Source organism: Lipophrys pholis, assembly GCF_963383615.2.
Source record: "Lipophrys pholis genome assembly, chromosome: 21".
Taxonomy (NCBI): Eukaryota; Metazoa; Chordata; class Actinopteri; order Blenniiformes; family Blenniidae; genus Lipophrys; species Lipophrys pholis.
Window position 1 is genome coordinate 4,766,263 of NC_137649.1, and position 19,841 is coordinate 4,786,103.

The 19,841-nt window shown below is 43.4% G+C and overlaps 3 protein-coding genes across 3 annotated transcripts in view; 1 reads left to right on the forward strand and 2 right to left on the reverse strand.

Annotated features, from left to right (window-relative positions):
• The window catches only part of cfap61 (cilia and flagella associated protein 61), a gene marked incomplete at both ends in the record, with an annotated part of 44,847 nt that extends 44,021 nt beyond the window's left edge, over positions 1 to 826 (reverse strand). Inside the window, 3 exons of the mRNA XM_080491068.1 lie at positions 176 to 252; positions 390 to 540; positions 684 to 826. Of these exons, the coding sequence (XP_080347194.1) occupies positions 176 to 252; positions 390 to 540; positions 684 to 826 (371 nt within the window). The remainder of the gene's footprint in view (positions 1 to 175; positions 253 to 389; positions 541 to 683) is intronic.
• A 4,530-nt stretch (positions 827 to 5,356) lies between these two features.
• On the forward strand, positions 5,357 to 15,586 carry crnkl1 (crooked neck pre-mRNA splicing factor 1). The gene is made up of 14 exons (XM_080490653.1): positions 5,357 to 5,539; positions 7,119 to 7,271; positions 7,410 to 7,501; positions 7,692 to 7,850; positions 8,005 to 8,171; positions 9,023 to 9,201; positions 9,774 to 9,944; positions 10,054 to 10,245; positions 10,835 to 10,894; positions 11,160 to 11,240; positions 12,233 to 12,472; positions 12,579 to 12,680; positions 13,244 to 13,492; positions 14,415 to 15,586. The coding sequence occupies exons 1-14, from the start codon at positions 5,492 to 5,494 to the stop codon at positions 15,441 to 15,443; spliced, it is 2,922 nt and encodes a 973-aa protein (XP_080346779.1). The 5' UTR covers positions 5,357 to 5,491; the 3' UTR covers positions 15,444 to 15,586.
• Positions 15,587 to 15,737: 151 nt separating this feature from the next.
• On the reverse strand, positions 15,738 to 19,840 carry naa20 (N-alpha-acetyltransferase 20, NatB catalytic subunit). Its single transcript, XM_080490654.1, has 6 exons — positions 19,769 to 19,840; positions 19,100 to 19,124; positions 18,898 to 18,988; positions 18,367 to 18,502; positions 17,113 to 17,258; positions 15,738 to 16,508 (listed from the first exon to the last, which is right to left on the reverse strand). Exons 1-6 carry the CDS (start codon positions 19,819 to 19,821, stop codon positions 16,423 to 16,425), a joined length of 537 nt encoding a protein of 178 aa, XP_080346780.1. The 5' UTR covers positions 19,822 to 19,840; the 3' UTR covers positions 15,738 to 16,422.
• Between the last annotated feature and the right edge of the window lies 1 nt (position 19,841).

The window sequence follows — 19,841 nt, forward strand, 5'->3', positions numbered from 1 at the left end:
TCCGTCATCTCATGTTCATCTTTATAACTTCTCGTTTTTTTTTTATCTGTGACAGGCTCATGTTTGGAACTTCTAATGTGCAGAGTTGATCTTATAACAGCGTTTGACAAAGTTAAACCTTCACAAAGTTTTATACAACTTTAAAAAGAAGAATAGGAATAACTTTTGGTCCTACCTCATTATCTCCTTGACACTTGCCGAGGCAAAATCTGACTGTGCCACAAAGAAGTGGAGGAAAAGTGTGTTTCTGGGCTGCAGGGAGAAGACGGATGAGCTGATTTCTAACGTCACGTTCAGATGGTAAAATGGTTTGGGGGATTTTATAACAATGTCTATCCTGAAATCAATCGAGTGGCTCGTTGTGGTAGGAAGTAATGACTGGTACATACTGAGCACGTTGCAGAGCTGAAGTGTTCGTGGAGGAAAAGTTCCCAGAGAGCCGGATCCACCAGGCCTCCAACTGGGTGATCGAAGAAGGAGGCGTGAGCCAGGACGTCGTCCTTTTCATTGGACAGAGTCACGGCCAGATTGGCTTTCTCTCTGAAATAAGAAGAAGCAAGACATCGACATAACGTGAAATCCATTCACCATTTGTGTACGGTGACCTTGACTGTCCTGAAAGGTGCTGATGAATAACATTTATTATTATTATTAGCGTTTAAAAGTAAGCATATATTTCTTACAGAAGTTGAATTACATTGACCCGTCCAAAAATGGCCTGAGCTGCAGGACGGATGAGGCTGTCGATCTTCTGAGCGTCCGCCGACTCGCTTCTCTTCACCGTCACAGTTTCCTGGAGGCCGCCGGCTGACGTGATCGTCCTCATTTTCACCTTGGACTGAATATAATGGAGGGACAGCGTCACATCCAGACACAACAACACATATTTTGATGCTGAAAATTATCCTAAAAAATACACATCTTGACTTCTCTTCTTGACCCTGCATGGAAATTTCGTTCTGCAGTGCGTCTCTGATGTAAATGGTCAGAATGACAATAAAAGTTGTGCATCTATCTAAAGGCTTCAGGTGAATGTTATGATCAAACAGACAAACTATTTAATCTGCATCAACTAAACACGTCAGTTTATTGCATGTGTGGAGGTATTTTATTATTTATTCATGTTTCCTCTTTTACTTTTTAAGCTTTAAGGCTACATGTTGTATATCTATTGCCCATTTTTTGACCGCTTTATATTAAAATGTGTTTTCTACATATGTCAGGAGGCCTCATACCTCCAAATAAGTGTAATTATTTTGTCGCAGCAGAGAGGTGCGGGCTCTCTGTATATCATTTGCTCATTGCCTGAGGAGCGCTGCTGGTGCAGAGGTCATTTGGTCATTGGGGCGACTGCCTGTGTGACTTTTGTACTAAAGGTAATTCCCAGGGTGGCGTTGTCAAGCTCATTTTCCAGTTACACCATTAGTGATATTTATCCTCTTGACCTTCCTTCTCGCCACGATTTGTTTTGCAGCATGCCAGTAAACACACAGCAGTACACATTATTTCAATATTTGCTCTTTATGGTGTTCTATTTTGCTGTTAACAGCTAGAAAGTCTTACTTTTAATTCTTTAACGTCATAAAACAACATCAACTAAAGTTTTTGTATAACCAGAGTTTCTATAGATAAAGTGAAAACGATTTAGAGTTAAAATTCATTAAGACGACAACAAAATGAGCTTTCTATCATTTGAAGCATATTGCAAGAAGTACAGGTTTTCTGACTGAACAAGAGTCATAGAAACTTGTTTGCACATTCATTTCCAGGATTATTGTAACCTGTTATAAACATGTCATACAGCTGCAGTTCGTTCAGAGTCATGTTTAATAATTGTCTTAAAATTTTATTGCACTTTATTCTATTATTATTGGCCAGGTCACCAGATCTCGATCTCAATGGGGTTTGTTTTTAACTTTTCCTGGTTAAATAAAGGTAAATGAAATGAAAATGAATGAGCGTCAATCTCTGCACGGGCTGTCTGGGTCGTCAAGTCGCAAAGCATTTGGGGGAATACAGTCAAAACTTCCGGCCAGCATTAAGTGGTACGATATAAAATAATATTAAAGGCACCTGGCTAAATAAAACAGTCTGGTCATACCGTGAAAAGTTCAATGGGAGTTTGTCCCACGGCGGCTATCGCAGTTTACAACGCAGCGACGCTGGTTTAGTCTCCAGAACGAGGCGTCGATCTATATTATGTCTGTGGTTCGCAGTGGCGACGCTGACTCTGTTACCATGGCAACACACAACCACTGGCTACTACGTGACTGTCGCCAGGGAGCGAGGCGTTACTGGTGTCAAGCCAGCTCTGTTTAGCGGTGCGCGCCATTCACAGTGCATTTCCGTAAGAGCACACTCATGGATTTCAAAATAAAAGTGACATGCAAAGTGAACGAGGTCTTCTCTCAGATAGTTAGTAAAACACAAATTAATACAACTGCAAGTAATAATAGGCCACAACAAAGCTAATAAATGAGTACATTATTAATACTTAATTAACAATTAGGAATCAAATAATAATAAAATGCACTGCAGAAGCAAAACAAACAAAAACCACAACCTCAGTTTCAGTCAGTGGTGTATTAATGTTACTATCATACAATAAACATCTTACCATTCTGATGACGCCGTTGAAATTAAAACCTTAACAAACAACATGTATTATCAAAATTCTGATAAATATTAAATTAAATCCCTCTGTTGCCATAAACCCTTTTCACTTCAGATTGATAGTAGACTAGTTCAGGATGTGACATATCAAATTATACCCCTCTGAAAAAGCACATAAAGGATTATTTCCCTCCATTTCAAAATAATTTAAAAGGAAATTCCCTGTTGTTAGACTACCTCAGGTAGTAGGTACCTCACTCACCAAGTACCAGCTCAATCCGACGTGGCTTATCAGCCCTAGAATTAGCACATCTGGGTTCCAATCCCTATATTGAGACTGTTTTTAAAAGGAAATTCCCTGTTATCATAAACCTATTCTCCATCAGACTTATAGTAGGTCAAATCAGGATGTCACTCGTCAAGTACCAACCTTATCTTATGTGGCATATAAAAATATGAGCCGTCTGAAATAGCACATCTGTTCTCCTGTCCCTCTAACTTCAGACTGATTTAACAGAATGGGACGTTTCTTCCAGGCGAGTGCCTCGGGCCACCAGGCCACCAGGGGGCGCCCAAAGCTGTATGCGCAGACTCATCTGAGAAGAATTAGAATTACCTGTCTTTTATTGACCTGTCGCTTTTCTCATGTGTTTATTATGTCACCTATATGCTTAATGTGTGTGTCGCGTCGCTTGATGTGACGGCCGCAACTTTGGCGTTGGACAGACACCGGGGCTCAGGGTTCGGGGTTCGGGGTTCGGGGTTTGGGGTTTGGAGCAGCGTCGAGGAACGGAAGCTCCGGGGCGGCACGCGGCAGCCCACTCAATAAAGCACCGGTCAGTGAAGAGACGAGCGGACTTGGTAGGACATCGGTCATCAGCCGTAGTGTCTGCTCCCGAGTCCCGGTCTCCGTCCTGCCTCACGTCTGCTCTTTAGGGACCAACATGAAAGTTGTGCAGCAAAAAAAAAAAAACAACCAGTGCAAAGCTGAACATGTTAACAACAGAGGATTAATACAGCCGACATATTCAAATATTGAGGGCGTGTCGTAAATCACTGACCAATCAGCAGACGGCTCCTCAATACCAGACCTGCTCTGTCATCCTGAGTACCCCGATGGAAGGGTGGCGGGAAAAAGTTCACCTTTGGAGCGGTTGTTTGGGTGGAAACCCGAACCGTACCGGACTATACCACTCCATTCCTGCACTTTTTGTGCAGCGGAAACGGGGCTTAATAGTCCTTTAGGTGTGTGTGTGTGTGTGTGTGTGTGTGTGTGTGTGTGTGTGTGTGTGTGCGCGTGTATACAAATACTAACTATAGACCGGCAAGAGAAGTTAGCGTTCAAATCACGGTTGGATGAATATTGTAGGCAGTGAAACTGACAGGCAGCACAAGATTCAGCAACATATTAAATAGTGAGCTCGGTTGTAACAGAAGGTAAAGGAACAAATACCCTTTGCTTCTCATGGCTGCTTTTCACACATGATTACTGTTGTGTGGCATGAGTGAGTTTTTATACAGTGTCACTGTAGGAATATGGGTGGATTTATACCTTAACTATGCACATAATTGTGAATATATACATGTCTGAAATAAAATCATCACCATCATGTAATCCTGCACACACAGCCTGTATGTCACAGCCGACTCAACAGAAGGTACATTGACCTAAAAAAAAAAACAACAGCGAACAACTATAAATCAAAAGGTGAGATTTCTTTTTATAATAAAGGCAACTGTAGTTATTCATTTATAAAGTTGCTGTTGTCATTTATAAATTGTTATGCTGCCTCTGTACTGATGAATCAGAGATGAATCTGTCCACTAACGGACACATCTTGGAAAGACCCGTCCTACTTTAACAACGATAAAGTTTTCAGTGCTTCCACATTAAGCAGAATTAAAGCTGCCTCGCATCCTCGCCGGTCAGCGATTGGAAGCGTGTCCCCCAGGTGGCGCTGCCTGTGATCATACCTGTACATTTTGAGGCTGAGTGGAGCATGAACAAGACCAAGTCCTCATGATCCTAACTTTGAACACAGATGAAGGCATGAATACGATGGCCCAGGAGGGCCAACAGCACAATGCAACAGGAAATGCCATTTAGCCTAGGGCCCCCACAAAACTAGAAATGACCCTGTTGACAGGAAATTACCTGTTATCATAAACCTAATCCACATCAGACTGGTAGTAGGTCATTCTGGATGTCACTCACCAAGTACCAGCCCAATCTAATGTGGCATATCAAAATAAGAGCACTCTGAATGGAGTCCAGGTGTGCTTTTTCAGAGGGCACTTACTGTGTGTTGATATGCTACCTCCGGCCAACTATCAATCTGAAGTTAAATCGGTTTATGGCAATATAATATAATATAATATAATATATATAAATACATTTTACCAAGAGATACTGTTTTGTGGTGCTTTTAATTTGAAAGAAGTGATGACAACTCGCTGATGTTTTTAGTATTATAGCATCACTGACTGAAAATGATTGTTTTTTTGTTGCTTCTGCAGGCAGTAAGTTTGATTAATATTCCATTGTTGATAGTTTGTATGAGTGACGCGTTCACTTATTTTGTTTGTTGTTTCGTGTCATTATTAGCACTAGTATTAATTTGTGTTGTATTAATTATCTTTATGAGGGCGAGGGTTCATTCACTGGAATGCCACTTTTATTTTGTAAATCCGTTTGAGTATCCCCTGTATGGTGTATGAGCGCGCTGCTTGACGCCAGTGAGGCATTGTGGGTACTGTCATGGCGGCGCGCGGAGCGTGATAGCTAAACGTTTCTGTAGCGTGTGTTCTTATCTTAACTCTGTTATTGTTGAAGCGTTTTAAACCAGTTTCTCCGACTTTGGTTGAACCTACCGGAAGAATGGCGTCGACCGCGGCAGGCAAGCAGCGGATACCGAAGGTGGCGAAGGTAAGAACGAAACGATTCAACGCGGTGGTCTGAAGCTAAAGCTAAGGGAAACCCCAACGCTGAACTGCTTCAATTTAGTTTTAATATATCGCTATAAGCGTGTGTAAACTAGTATAACAGTGTGTAGTTTTAAGAATAAATGATGAACGGGAAGGAATTCATTCGAAAAGTTAATTTAGGCAAGCAAACCGAATTTTTTGAGTTAATTGACTGTTCAGATTTGGTTAAATATAAAGTACACAATCCGGGCACTCCACACTGGCTTTTTCATAGTTGTAGTCTGTTATCCTTTCCAGGTCACTAAAGTTCCCTAACTGGGTCAGTATCGTGTCCAACATGTCAAATCGTCTTTCAGGATCCCCACCAGTTGCCAAAAGCAGTGTCAGTTATTCTTCATAAGGTCAAGAAAGTCTTTAATCCACCACATGAGTGGCTCCCAACCTTTTATTGATGAGTACTAGTGTATATTTAGACATCCACCACACACCCTGTACATATGTAAGAAAACATCAACAGTTGAATGAACTTGATAACACACTATATTCTGTAATGATGAGGTCCTTTTCTCTGAGGATAAACCCATTGGGGTTTGCTCGCCGTCTCGGGGTGTTCGGTAGACTGATGCCGCTTCAGCTTGACCATCTTCAAACTTTTATTCACCAGTTTTTTCACCACAAAAGATGTACTCGGCTGTAATATTGTCCATTGCTTCAATGAAGCCATGTTCTGTACAACTCTTGACACTACACTTTTTTCCTAACCCTAACCCTTAGTAGTTTTGTGACATAAACTAATGAAACGCTCACTCACTTATTCTTAAAGGAGTCATTTTATACAGCTTTTGAACGTTGTATTCAAAGTTTGTTGCTCCAAATCCAGCTTTTTCTTGATTTCCATCCATTTGAATATTGGATCATAGGAGCTGCATTCAGAATCTGCTGTGTCTGTGTGAGCTGGACTGGCTCCGCCCACACATGCCCATCTTAGGAAGAGGAGGAAGTACTTCTTCCCGTGGTGCCATGTGCCAGAGCAGGGCCGCCTAATTGTGGGAGGGTCAAAGGGAGGGCCTACTTTGATTGGGATTGGCTAAACCCCTGATGATACTATATAGGGTTTGATTTCTGATTGGCTGGTTGGAGCAACACACGTTTTAAAACCTGAAACAAGCCAGGGAGAGAGAGGACAGACTGTCTTCACTTCTGGGGGTCGTTCCAGGTATGGGATGATATGACTGTTGCAAAACCTTTAGAAAATGAATTTTGCACACTATGACCCCATAAATAAATGTTATAGCCCTTAAAAGTCAATAGAGCTTTGCAGCCCCCCCATGAACTTTTACTCAAAGATCAGTCATAAGATCCATAAAAATGTCCAATACAGAGACATTCAAAACCGAAATCAGAGCAAAACAAAAGATTGTGTGAGTATAAATTTTAAAAAAAAGTGTTCTATTAGTATAAATTACCTTGATGTGCTTCAACAACTCTTGTGTAAACCTTTCTTCATGAATAACAGTAAACCATATCAAACCTTCTAACAAATGGAGAACTTAAAGGTTTTTTTTTTACTTTGTTTTTAGGTGAAGAATAAAGCTCCTGCAGAGGTTCAGATCACCGCTGAGCAGCTGTTGAGGGAAGCCAAAGAGAGGGAACTCGAACTTCTGCCACCGCCTCCAAAACAGAAGATCACAGACAAGGAGGAGTTGAATGATTACAAACTGAGGAAGAGGAAGGTGAGTGGTAACCTCTGTTTCTGAACACCTGTCAAGGGGTTTGTTCTCAATAGTTGAGAAAACAAACAATTTTTTTTTTTTTAAATATTTGCAGTTTGCTTGTCACTGTGGTAAAGTGAGATTCACATTTTCTTTCAGGCGTTTGAAGACAACATCAGGAAGAATCGTACTGTCATCAGTAACTGGATTAAATACGCACAATGGGAGGAAAGTCTGAAAGAGGTCCAGAGGTATATTGTCTCAATGAGGACATGTGTTTAACAGAATTCAGTCTCTGGCCAGCTTCACTTAAAGTGTGCTGTGGTTTTTGAGTTATTATATTATTTTTGCTCTAACTTGTTTATTTGGATTAAGTCTCTGAGCCTGTGTCCATGTGTCCTCACCCATTCCGCTTCATCTCCTCTTTCCCTCTGCTTTAAGGGCTCGCTCCATTTACGAGCGAGCGCTGGACGTCGACCACCGTAACATCGCCCTGTGGCTGAAATACGCCGAGATGGAGATGAAGAGTCGCCAGGTGAACCACGCCCGCAACATCTGGGACCGAGCCATTACCATCCTCCCACGGGTCAACCAGTTCTGGTACGAACGTGTCCCGGGTTTGGACTTCTGGGTCTCCCTGCTCTGGATTCAGCATCAGAAAATTTCAATTCAAATCAGTTTTATTTGTACAGAATTCACTAAAATGTCACTGTGCATTGGTGAATGCCTTTAAAACTCTGGCTCTGTTGAACAGGTACAAGTACACCTACATGGAGGAGATGCTGTTCAATGTGGCCGGCTGCAGGCAGGTGTTCCAGCGCTGGATGGAGTGGGAGCCCGAGGAGCAGGCCTGGCACTCCTACATCAACTTCGAGCTGCGCTACAAGGAAGTGGACAAGGCTCGCGCCATTTATGAGCGATATATCCTTTTAGATTTGGTTTCATTCTGTATGAATCACAGGGCCGACATTTTTTGGCTGCAAAATCTTTCAAGAGCAAACAAAACAAAGAGTGATGACGATATTTCTGCCACATAATCCAGAAGGAGAATCGCATATCAACCTTTATCAACACTAAGACGTCAATATTTCAAGTGAAAGCATGTTTTCGTTTCTGAAAAGTTTCACAACCTACTGCTGAAGCTGAGGGGACCTGCAACCTGCCACAAGTGGCTCTTTAGCCCCTGTGTAGTGGCTCCCTGAAGCTGTCGTGAAATTATACGTGAATAAACATTTAACTTATTTTTACTATATATTGCACACCAGAGTAATTTACTGTGCACTCTAGGCTAAGAAAAAGACGTGTGAAATGGGGGAAATTTGCTAAAACCTCAAGAAATGGAGAAAAAAAATGATAAAACGGCTTCAAAAAATAAAGTCCTGATACAACTAGATTATTTAAAATAAAAAAAACTGCTTGAAAAGAGCTAAAACTAATAACACAGCTAAAATGTCAATCGTATGAAAATATGCTATAAAAGAGTGAAACTACTAAAATCAAGTCCAAAACAGCTCAAGGTGTTTTTCTTTTTATATACGTGTTTAAAAACTAGATATGTAACTTTCAAAGCTGTGTTCACCTAATTTTAAAGGTAAAACGTGTTTAGTGGCTCCAGGTAAATTTGATTAGCTGGAAAATCACACAAATGTTTCTTTCGGTCAGAAAGGTTTCAGACTCGCGCTCGTGTTTCCTTCAGCACTGGTCAGACGTGGGTCAGGCGGCGCTGGAGGTGATATCTGTTCTCCACATGAAGGTTCCTTGACCCGTAGCACTCGTCATGGTTCATCCCGAGGTGGTCAACTGGATCAAGTACGCTCGGTTCGAGGAGAAGCACGGCTACATCGCTCACAGCAGGAAGGTGTACGAGCGAGCCGTGGAGTTCTTCGGGGAGGAGTACATGAACGAGAAACTGTTTGTGGCCTTCGCCCGCTTCGAGGAGACGCAGAAGGAGGCGAGTGAAGTCCAGACAGATTTACTACGTTGTGCTCAAACATATGAATGTTAACAAATTGAACTGAGCTCTGTTTGGTCATTTACAGTCGGTTCGTAGTGATGTTCTTTTTACTCAAAATGGAAATTATTACAATTCTTAAAACTAGTTACTCTCTGGGTACTCTGTGTTCCACTGTGAGTCGCGTCTTAATAATAAGCGTATAAATGTGTTGTGGTGAACCTGTGACACATTAACTGAGCTGTCAGTTTAATCACAGATTCACTCGTTACGTTCAGGTTACTTCAGTCAGTGGGAGGAAGATGCTCTATATGCTCTACGGAGTGGTTTCGATATCGGGCTGGAATAATCCGTAATTTATCGTTAAAAAAAACAACCCATGTATAAAGATCAATATTCCGGATAATCACAGCGACTATGCGTACAGGCCCAATGATAGAATCACTTTGCTGCTGAGTTAGTTGTTCACACTTGTTGAGGCACTCCTCCAGTAAACACAAGTTAGATGAAATGGCAACGGCGGCTGGTGGAGACGACAGCTTTAAAATAACACCGGTACATTCCCTCCACAGTTCGAGCGTGTTCGGGTGATCTATAAGTACGCTCTGGACCGGATCCCCAAACATCTGGCCCAGGAGCTCTTCAAGAACTACACCATGTTCGAGAAGAAGTTCGGAGACCGCCGGGGCATCGAGGACGTCATCGTGAGCAAACGCAGGTTCCAGTACGAAGAAGAAGTCAAGGTATGAAGCCGATCTGGAATAACTGAGATCAGCTGTACGAGTTCACTCACACCCAATGTTTGATCTCGTGACGGAGGCTGCATGTCAGTGAGTCTCTCTTCACCCTCAGGCCAATCCACACAACTACGACGCCTGGTTCGATTACCTCCGCCTGGTGGAGAGCGACGCCGACCCCGACGCGGTGAGGGAGGTGTACGAGCGGGCAATCGCCAACGTCCCTCCGATCCAGGAGAAGAGACACTGGAGACGCTACATCTACCTGTGGATCAACTACGCCCTGTACGAGGAGCTGGAGGTCAAGGTGGGCTCATCGGCGGTGCTTCTCCTGATGATTAGTGCAAACTGCTTCTCCGGCCTTTCGTTGCTCAGTTACAACTTATTCGAGGTGTGGTGCTGGGATCCAATTCAAAATCAGGACGGTTATTGCGCCTTGCCCTTTTCACAGGCAGGCACACAGAATGAAATGGTAAAATGTTTCATGATCTGACATGTTGTCTGTGTTCTATTTAATATGAGTTGATGAAATCTGTAAATTCTACTTGTACAAACCATCATTTTCGTACCAGAGCTTCTGTCTCCATTTAGTTGAACATTCAGTGGAACTACAGTTTGAGTTCTTTCAGTATTGTGAGGATTTCAACTGCATCCAGTGTTTACTTTCTTCCGATTATGTTTTAGGTGAGAGTAAAACAATGATTTCTCATGTGGTTTATCATAATATATTAAAAGCTACTCTGAGTGTCTTCTACAGTTGACATAAAGACTACACACACAGATCTGCGAATGGTGGAACTATTCTTCAGTTGTTTAAGCATCAGTCTCCTCTTAACCCATCAGGATTTCGTTGCAAACCGACTTTCTACATTAAATTTTGTCTTTGTTTTTGACAGGACACTGAGAGGACGAGGCAGGTTTACCTGGCCTGTCTGAACCTCATCCCTCACAAGAAGGCAGGTTACCTCCATGTTTTCTCTCATCTGTCTAAATCTAGCGAGTCAGTTGTGCTGTCTGTCCCTGTGATGGATCACTGACTGGTCACTCATTCAGTCCAGGGTTGAGTTGAATGAAAGTGTCCGTCGAGCTACAAGGAGACATCAAAAGTTCTGATTATATACTTGAACCGGCTTAAGAAGTGAGATGTTGTAAACCCCCGCAGCATCTCGCTCTCACTACCTGATTTGTAATAGATGTGCCTCGTTTTTTCTTTTCTTTCAGTTCACGTTTGCTAAGATTTGGCTGCTCTGCGCTCAGTTTGAGATCCGGCAGAAGAACCTGCAGGGAGCCCGGAAGATCATGGTGAGTCTCTTATTCTAGCGTCTAGATCAGGGTGTCAAACATCAGTCTCCGATCTGGACACACCACCAAGCCAAATGTATGGTGGCCTGGAAGTGCAAAACACTTCCCAATTCAAAGAACACTTCCTAATTCATCACGACAGAAACGTGTGGTACCGGCTGACAGCAGGGTCGTCACTGATTGGACGCGCTGCCAATGACACGCTCACCGCTGATTGGACAGAAGCACAGTCCGTCCCTGTAACACAGTCATTCCTGCTGGCTGAAGCATGGGCCGTTGATAAAAGACTGTCTTCCATAGTTAGGAGACAATATATTTTGGCCTCATTGTGGCCTACAGGTACTGACTGCTGATCGAGGCTTTATTGGAGCTTTGATAGTTCATTTTAAACATGCTTCAATGACACACAGTGCTCGAGGAGGACATCTAGTGGCCAATAACATTAGGTGCAATGGAGACGTGCTGTTGAGGGCTCATAGATCGTTTTGGATTTGGTTTAACAGGCATGTTCCTGTTCTACTACACTAAATGATTGTATAGTTTGTGGTGGATACAATAATAATGAGTCACTGGCAGCAATCCAATCAATGATGACCCTGTCGCCAGCAGGTACCACACGTTTCTGTTGTGTTGTGGTGAATTGGGAAGTGTTTTTTTGATTTGGAAGTGTTTTCTGAAGTTTGTAGTGTTTTGCACTTCCAGGCCACCGTACAAATGCACTAATTAGTAAACTTCTTTGGTTTATAATTTCCTTATTTGTTAGTTTTTTCACTACTCTTTCCAGAGGTACCAGTTGCATTCTATTTGGTTAACCATTTAATTTTTCTTCACATACCTACAGAAGTCAAATATTCAAATCAGCCCATGAAAGCATTGATCACTGAAGGAAAGAAACGGCGAAGTTAGGACGTATTATCATGTCTTTAGTTAATCTAAAGTGAACCAGGCTTCCCGTCTTTGTTCACGCTCATCGTCCGTGTTCTTCATTTCAGGGCACGGCGATCGGGAAATGTCCGAAGAACAAGCTGCTGAAGGGCTACATCGAGCTGGAGCTGCAGCTGCGAGAGTTCGACCGCTGCCGGAAGCTGTACGAAAAGTACCTGGAGTTCACCCCGGAGAACTGCACCACCTGGATCAAGTTCGCAGAGCTGGAGACCATCCTGGGAGACGTGGAGCGAGCCCGAGCCATCTTCGAGCTCGCCATCGGACAGCCCCGGCTCGACATGCCCGAGGTATTGATCGCCAGGAGAGATCACTGAGTGGAAGCACAACATCTCCACTTTTCCAGTGTTTTCATGGTGATGTTTTTTTTTTTTTTTTTTTTTTTCCCCCACACAGGTTTTGTGGAAGTCGTACATCGACTTTGAAATCGAGCAGGAAGAGTTCGGAAACACCAGAAGTCTTTACAAAAGGCTGCTGCAGCGGACCCAGCACGTCAAGGTGAGACTGAGCTGCAACGACTAAAACGCTCGACAAACTTCAATCAGTTGGACGAGTGTTCATACCAAATGACACTTAGTTATTCTAATATATTACATTACTTAACTCCAGGTGGCGCCACTACACATTTGAGAGAATGTTATTCTACTCCTGAGTTGTGAAAATATCAAAAGGTTCCAATGTAACTGATTGGCTATCATGGTGTCATGCTTCTCACTACACTGCCCCCTGCAGGTTTGACATGCTCATAGCAGCTCTGAACCAGGTGTATATGCGGGTCGGTGTAAAGGAAGAATTTTTTTTTTTTAAAGCTAGAGGGGGAAATGTCGTTTTTTGTAAAAACCCAGGTACGTGTAAACGTGACCTTAGGAACCTTCGAGGATTGTATCTCGGGCAGGAAACCTTTGTGTGTGATCAGATGGGAAAAAAGTGAATGGAAAAGTCGATGTTTATATTTCTGGCAAGTGCGTGCTCCAGATGACGGGACCAGTCCAGGTTTTTCCCTCCTGGATGTTAAGGAAAGTTAGCCTGTCGTCAAACCCTGTGACTCCGCCCCCTCTCAGGTTTGGATCAGCTACGCCAAGTTCGAGCTGTCCATCGACGACCCCGAGCGGCTGACGAAGTGCAGGCAGATATACGAGGAGGCCAACAAGAGCATGAGGAGCTGCGAGGAGAAGGAGGAGCGGCTGCTGCTGCTGGAGTCCTGGAGCGACTTCGAGAAGGAGCTCGGCTCCGACGGCACTATAGAGCGAGTGAGGAAGCTGCTGCCGGAGAAGGTGAAGAAGAGGAGAAAGCTCACGGCCGAAGACGGGGTAAGAACAGCACACAGCAGCAGAACCAGAACTGTTTTGATAGTAAATTAAGATGTTTGTGTTTTTTACTGGAAAAAAACCCCTTAAAATTTACAGTTTTAGGTTTTGAAGGACACATGTTATGTATCTTGCTGTCAAGGTGCTGCACATAAGAGTCATCCCCGCTCACACGTCAATGGTGCTCAGAGCCACAGAACAACAGAGCAACATTTTGAAAATGGCGGTCAAAGTGGAGCTTTTCGAAAATGCTCCGTCTCCATGTAAATGAGAGGAGATGCACCTTTTTAGAAAATGCTGATCTCCATGGAAACGGGGCAAAATGCTGCTACTGCGCAACACGGCCTTACTAACTAGTTTGTCTGCACATGACTGGGTAAATGAACAACGAGAACAATGTTTCCTCCAGTGTGAAGACTACCCGTTCACATTCTCCTGGGACTTGGTGGTTTTATTTTGACAGTCACTGTAATAATCCAACTTGATCATTTGTCCACTAGAACATCTGGGTACTACCATTGTTGATGTTTATGGCGTACTGCATGTCTGTGTGGTTTCATTGCAAATCCAATCAACAACACCCACTAGTGGCCCAACATGCTAACTGCATCATTTTCCACATTTCCATGTAAACAAACACCGATTTCAAAATGTTGCTTTGTAAACGAAAACGCAAAAACGATGAGTTTTCAGTTGGAACGTCATCATGTAAACGGGGCCTTAATTTACAGTGTCTGCCTCATATCTACAGGCCTGGTATAAATACCAATGTTTTCAGTGGTTTTGTGTGCCAGGATGTAAAAACAGGATGGTTTCCTGACCGAGCATCGGAATATTTCAGCTCTACGCCTCTTCAGAGACAAACCTTTAGATGAAACCGAGACATGTCTGCATGTTCTAATCACACCTTTCTTTGAACCCTCAGTCGGACGCAGGCTGGGAGGAGTACTACGATTACATCTTCCCCGAGGACGCCGCCAACCAGCCCAACCTCAAGCTGCTCGCCATGGCCAAGATGTGGAAGAAGCATCAGGTGCAAGAGGACGCCCCCGACGAAGAATCAGAAAAAGACCTGGCGGCTGAAGAGATGACTTCAGCGTCGCCTGAGGAGCGTCCTGCTGCAGCGGAGGAGGAGCACAGAAACAATGTGGCTCAGGCAGAGCCGGGAAACTCCTACGACGACCGAGATGACAGCGATGAAGATGATGATGAGAAGGAACGCCGGAGCAGCAGCAGTGATGAAGAGCAGGAGAAGAAGAAGAAGAAAAAGGAGCACCGGCGCAGCAGTGATGAAGAGCAGGAGAAGAAGAAGAAAAAGGAACACCGGAGCAGCAGTGATGAAGAGCAGGAGAAGAAGAAGAAAAAGGAACACCGGAGCAGCAGTGATGAAGAGCAGGAGAAGAAGAAGAAAAAGGAACACCGGAGCAGCAGTGATGAAGAGCAGGAGAAGAAGAAGAAGCAGGAGCACCGGAGCAGCAGTGATGAAGTGCAGGAGAAGAAGCAGGAGCACCGGAGCAGCCGTGATGAAGAGCAGGAGAAGAAGCAGGAGCACCGGAGCAGCCGTGATGAAGAGCAGGAGAAGAAGCAGGAGCACCGGAGCAGCCGTGATGAAGAGCAGGAGAAGAAGGAGCACCGGAGCAGCCGTGATGAAGAGAAGGAGCACCGGAGCAGCAGTGATAAAGAGCAGAAGAAGAAGAAGGAGCGCCGGAGCAGCAGCAGCAGCAGCAACAGCAGTGATGATCAGGATGAGCGCAGCAGCAGCAGCAGCAGCAGCAGCAGCGGCAGCAGCAGCGGCAGCAGCAGCAGCAGTGATGAAGAGCAGCAGAAGAAGAAAGAGCGGGGCCGCAGCAGCAATGAAGAGCAGAAGAAGAAGGAGCGGGGCCGCAGCAGCGATGAAGAGCAGCAGAAGAAGAAGCGTCAGAGCAGCAGCAGCAGCAGTGACAACAAAGAATAGAGTACCATCTCAGAGACATCAGATAATCTTCCTATCCTGTTCTGTATTTCTTTTTGAAGCGACACTGGTCCATGAGCAGTTTTTATTGTTTCCTTTTGTTACATTACACTCATTGATTTCCACTCTCTGGTTTTGTCTTCTTTTTTAGCAAACGTTCATCTCGTAATTTACAGGTAATCAAACCGTTTGTACAGTCGGTGGCTCTCTGAGGAGTGGGGGGGGGTTTGGGGCTGATATAGTAGCAGAAGGACTCATCATGTGTCTGCAAGGAAGAGAGTTGTTTTTTTGCAATCATGCAGCCATGTGACCACCAGGATTATTTTGCCCTCAGCTTAGACTCACAGGCTCATTTTCATCAGGCAAGCACTTATAACAAAGGTTGAATAGCTTAGATACAGTGCAAACACAACCTGTCAGGCTGTGCTGAGGAAATAACACTATGTACAAATCTGTGGATGTTTGTAAGTTTGCCCCTAAGTGGAGCCTCTTGTGGGCCAGTTTAACCGTTTTTGTGAAAAGTACTAATAAAACAAAAGAAAGTTACTTGTTCTAATCTTTCTCTACTTAATGGAAAACCTAAGAGTTTGATTAAAAAATAAATACAGATTCATCCGTTTACTGAACTTGGCTGTGTGAACTAAAACTAAGTTTAAAACCCTGACATGCATCCTTTATATCAGAAAGTAGTACTGCATGCAGTCAGTGTAAACACATTACAGCACCAAGGCTGACTAAAGTGAACCTGCTCATTTCATGAGGGCAAAATAAAACCCGAGACATTTACGGGTCCTGATTGGTGCGCGCTATTTTAATATGCACCAATGAGTCTAAACAAACACACAGACCTGGTTCCACAGTCGTTCTGCTGCTACTTGAGTCTGCGTGACGATTGAAACTATTTACAGCGTCGCCGATCCAGAAACGGCGACGTCGCACTCGACGGCGGGGGTGAGGAGCGGCAGAGAGCCACGGTCCACTGTTATTCGATGTCCTCCGGTCTGACGGGGTGAGGCAGCGGGATGATCGACTTCTTGTCCGTGTCCCGGGACAGAGCTTTCCTCATGTCTGCAGGGAGAGGCAAAGGAAACCGGTTTTAATGAGTTACTCGTGCAGCGACAGCGCCCTCGTCTGACGGGGTTTGATATTCAACTTTCAGTCATAAGGCTGTATGATTTAAAAAGTCAGGCGTGAGGAGCATGAAACACAGTAATACTCGAGTAACTTGGCTCTTGCGGAACGAGGGAAAATGCTACCTTTCTGTGATGCTACTACATTATGACCTTTGTAAATAGTTTTTTTTTTTGAGAGTCGAGCGTCACCCATGAAAGTAATCCAACTGGGTCGTAAGTCCGTGTTATACCGTTGTTGTTTGTAGCCGTTTGTTCTCTGGGCGCGTGGCTGGTTTCATTAGAAAAACAAACAACAGCGCCAACTTGTGCCTTGCCATGCTAACTACATTGTTTTTTCAGCGTTTCTGTATCAACGGACATTTTGTTATCAGAACGTTGCCGCGTAAACGTGAAACTTTTCCGAAACGAAAGCACAAAAACGATGCATTTTCCCTTGAACCACTGTGGAGGAAACGAGGCCTCGGACTCAGAAGCACGGCGCCAAGAGGGTCGGTTCCTGTGTGCAACGTGTGGGTTCTGCCCCCAGGAGAGAATCTGACCGTAGGCGTCTTCGTCGGGTTCTCCGTTGCTGGCCGAGTAATACTCGATGACCGTCCTGTAGACGCTATAGCCCAGACGTTTGTACATGTTCACCGCCACCTGGTTGGACACCCGCACGAACAGATCCACGAAGAATCCGCCCTTCCTGAAACACACACACACACACACACACACACACACACACACACACACACACACACACACACACACACACACACACACACACACACACACACACACACACACACACACACACACACACACACACACACACACACACACACACACGAGCTTGTGTTTCATTGAGAAAACAAAAAAACTAAAATCAAGAACCACATTTTGTTTTTTGCCGTTTCATCATTGTAAAATAGTCTTAACACTTATTAATTTTAATGACAAAGCCGTTGAGTTTTTTTTTTAAACATGTTTAGTTTTTTTCCCCCAATTTGAGCCATTTTGGCCTTTATGTCAACATATATAGCAAATTTAGAATAGAAATACCTCATTATTTCCAGATTTGTTTTTAAGTAATTGTATTGTTTAACAGAAAATACGAGTTAAAAAAATGCAGCTTAACATTGTTAGCACTTAAATTTGCTCAAACTGAATAAAACTTTTTTTTTTGGGGGGGGGGGGGTTCCTTTTTTAGATTTTTTCTTGGCCAGTTTATTGGACGCCTCGTTTACGCAGAAAACTTTTATTGCATTTTCACATTTAGGAGAGGCACGGTTTATCACATCATAAAGTAAAGATATACTATTCTTCATGACAGATGCTTCATAAAACACATAATATACAATTTTTTGTGTTATACGGTGGCATATTTTCACTCAATAACGTGATGACTTTTAGTGTTATGACGAGAGAGACTTGTGTTTGAATGAAGAACTGTGTGGACCTGAAGTGATTTTTAATTTGTGACGGTAATCCCGTTTACCGGGAAAATGTGGGGAACGTTTAACGGTGTCAAAGTATGGATCCCGCCAAACTCTAGTACTTACTACTGTTAATGTTTATAGCATATTGTTCTCTGCACATGTCATTACAATATATCGACAGCATTTCTGCCGTTTCCATGGAAACTGATTCAAAAACATTCGCGTGGAACCGCGAAACTTTTTTGAAACAATTATAAAATGATGCATTTTCCCTTTGTCAGACATAAAGGTTATTTTACATGTAATCTGTGATGCAGGCCAGCATTTCAGATGTGTGGTGAGACCTTCAGTCTGTCCTGCGACGCTGGTACGAACCTCTCTGAAATCTCCTCCAGCATCTCCATGAGTTTGGCGGCCAGGCCGAGGCGTCTGAACTCTGGAGCCACCGACAGAGCCGTGACGTGGCCGTGCCACTCCTCGCGAGCCACAGATCCCTCCGCCTTCCCCATTACTGCAACACAGTCACGATCAGATCTACACATTTAACTTGACCAAACCACATGGAAGTGTGTGGTTCACCTGAGACCCTTTAATAAGCCTTAATGACAGATTGGGAACCGGTTAGTGACCCAAATGGTCAAACAACACAATACAAACTCTTAAAAAGACACAAAATAACCACAAACTATCAGGAAAAAAACCCAAGAAGGAATTATATCCAAGATAACCAGAAACAGAATCAAAATGAGACCAGAAAAACTAATTAAATACAACATTAACAACCAGAAACCAATCATAAAGTAACACAAAATGAGACAAGTTGACAGAGACAAACATGAAACAACTCCCATGAGATTGAAAACATCTCCAGGGATTATGACATGAATCTGATGCAGGAGGACTCACTGTAGCCCATCAGCTCTCCTCCAGGAGCCTCGGCCACGATGAAGTACTCCGGCCAATGAGCCAGGTACTGCAGGTAAAACGGGATCCCATACTAGAGTCAGTGGTCAAAGAAAACTACACACTTCTGTCACACTATTATTAAATAATACATGTGTGATAATAAACCACATGAGCTGTCAAATAGCACGAGTTAAAAGGATACAGTTTCTGTCAGTGGATCTAGATTTCTGTGGGAGAAAAGAAAAACACAAGTTAGCACATTTGAATATTATTCTAATAAAGGCAAATCATTATTACCATTTGTAAGAACTACCAGACATCATTTAAAACAACACCCTTTTAACATGAACGTGACTCATAAGTATATAAGTTGGATTTTCTTTTCAATGTTACATTAAAAATACCTATTTGAACTCCAACAGAAATATTCGGCATATATTTGCTAAACTAAACCTTTTAAATTTTCTGGTAAAATTATACCACAACTATAAATCTATTACTGCACTACGAAGTAGCTTTAAACTAGCCTGCAGCTGTCAAACTCACTAATGTGTTAAATATTCTATTTATTTTGATTCATAAAGAAGCCGACATGTCCAGGAGATGCTACTTTAAGAGAAGCTTAAGTCCCACGTTTCTAAAATGTGTGTATTTCGAGATATGAAAGGAATTCCTAAATCACACGTTTTTTAACTTGAGCTCTGTACAGCTCCTTTCCGTCAGGAATCAACGAGTTAGTCGCATTAGCTTGTAGCCCGCTAACGCTGCAGAAGCCTAAACATACGACATGCACAGGCGAAATAAACGCCGGACATCTCGGTGATAATGTTGAATGCGGCTCCGGTGGTGAAAGAGGCCGGACTTTACTCACATGTTGTTGAATTTGAACAAATCGTCGCAGGTAAACGGCCGCAGTGTTGTCATCTTGGATCGGAAGTGGAAAA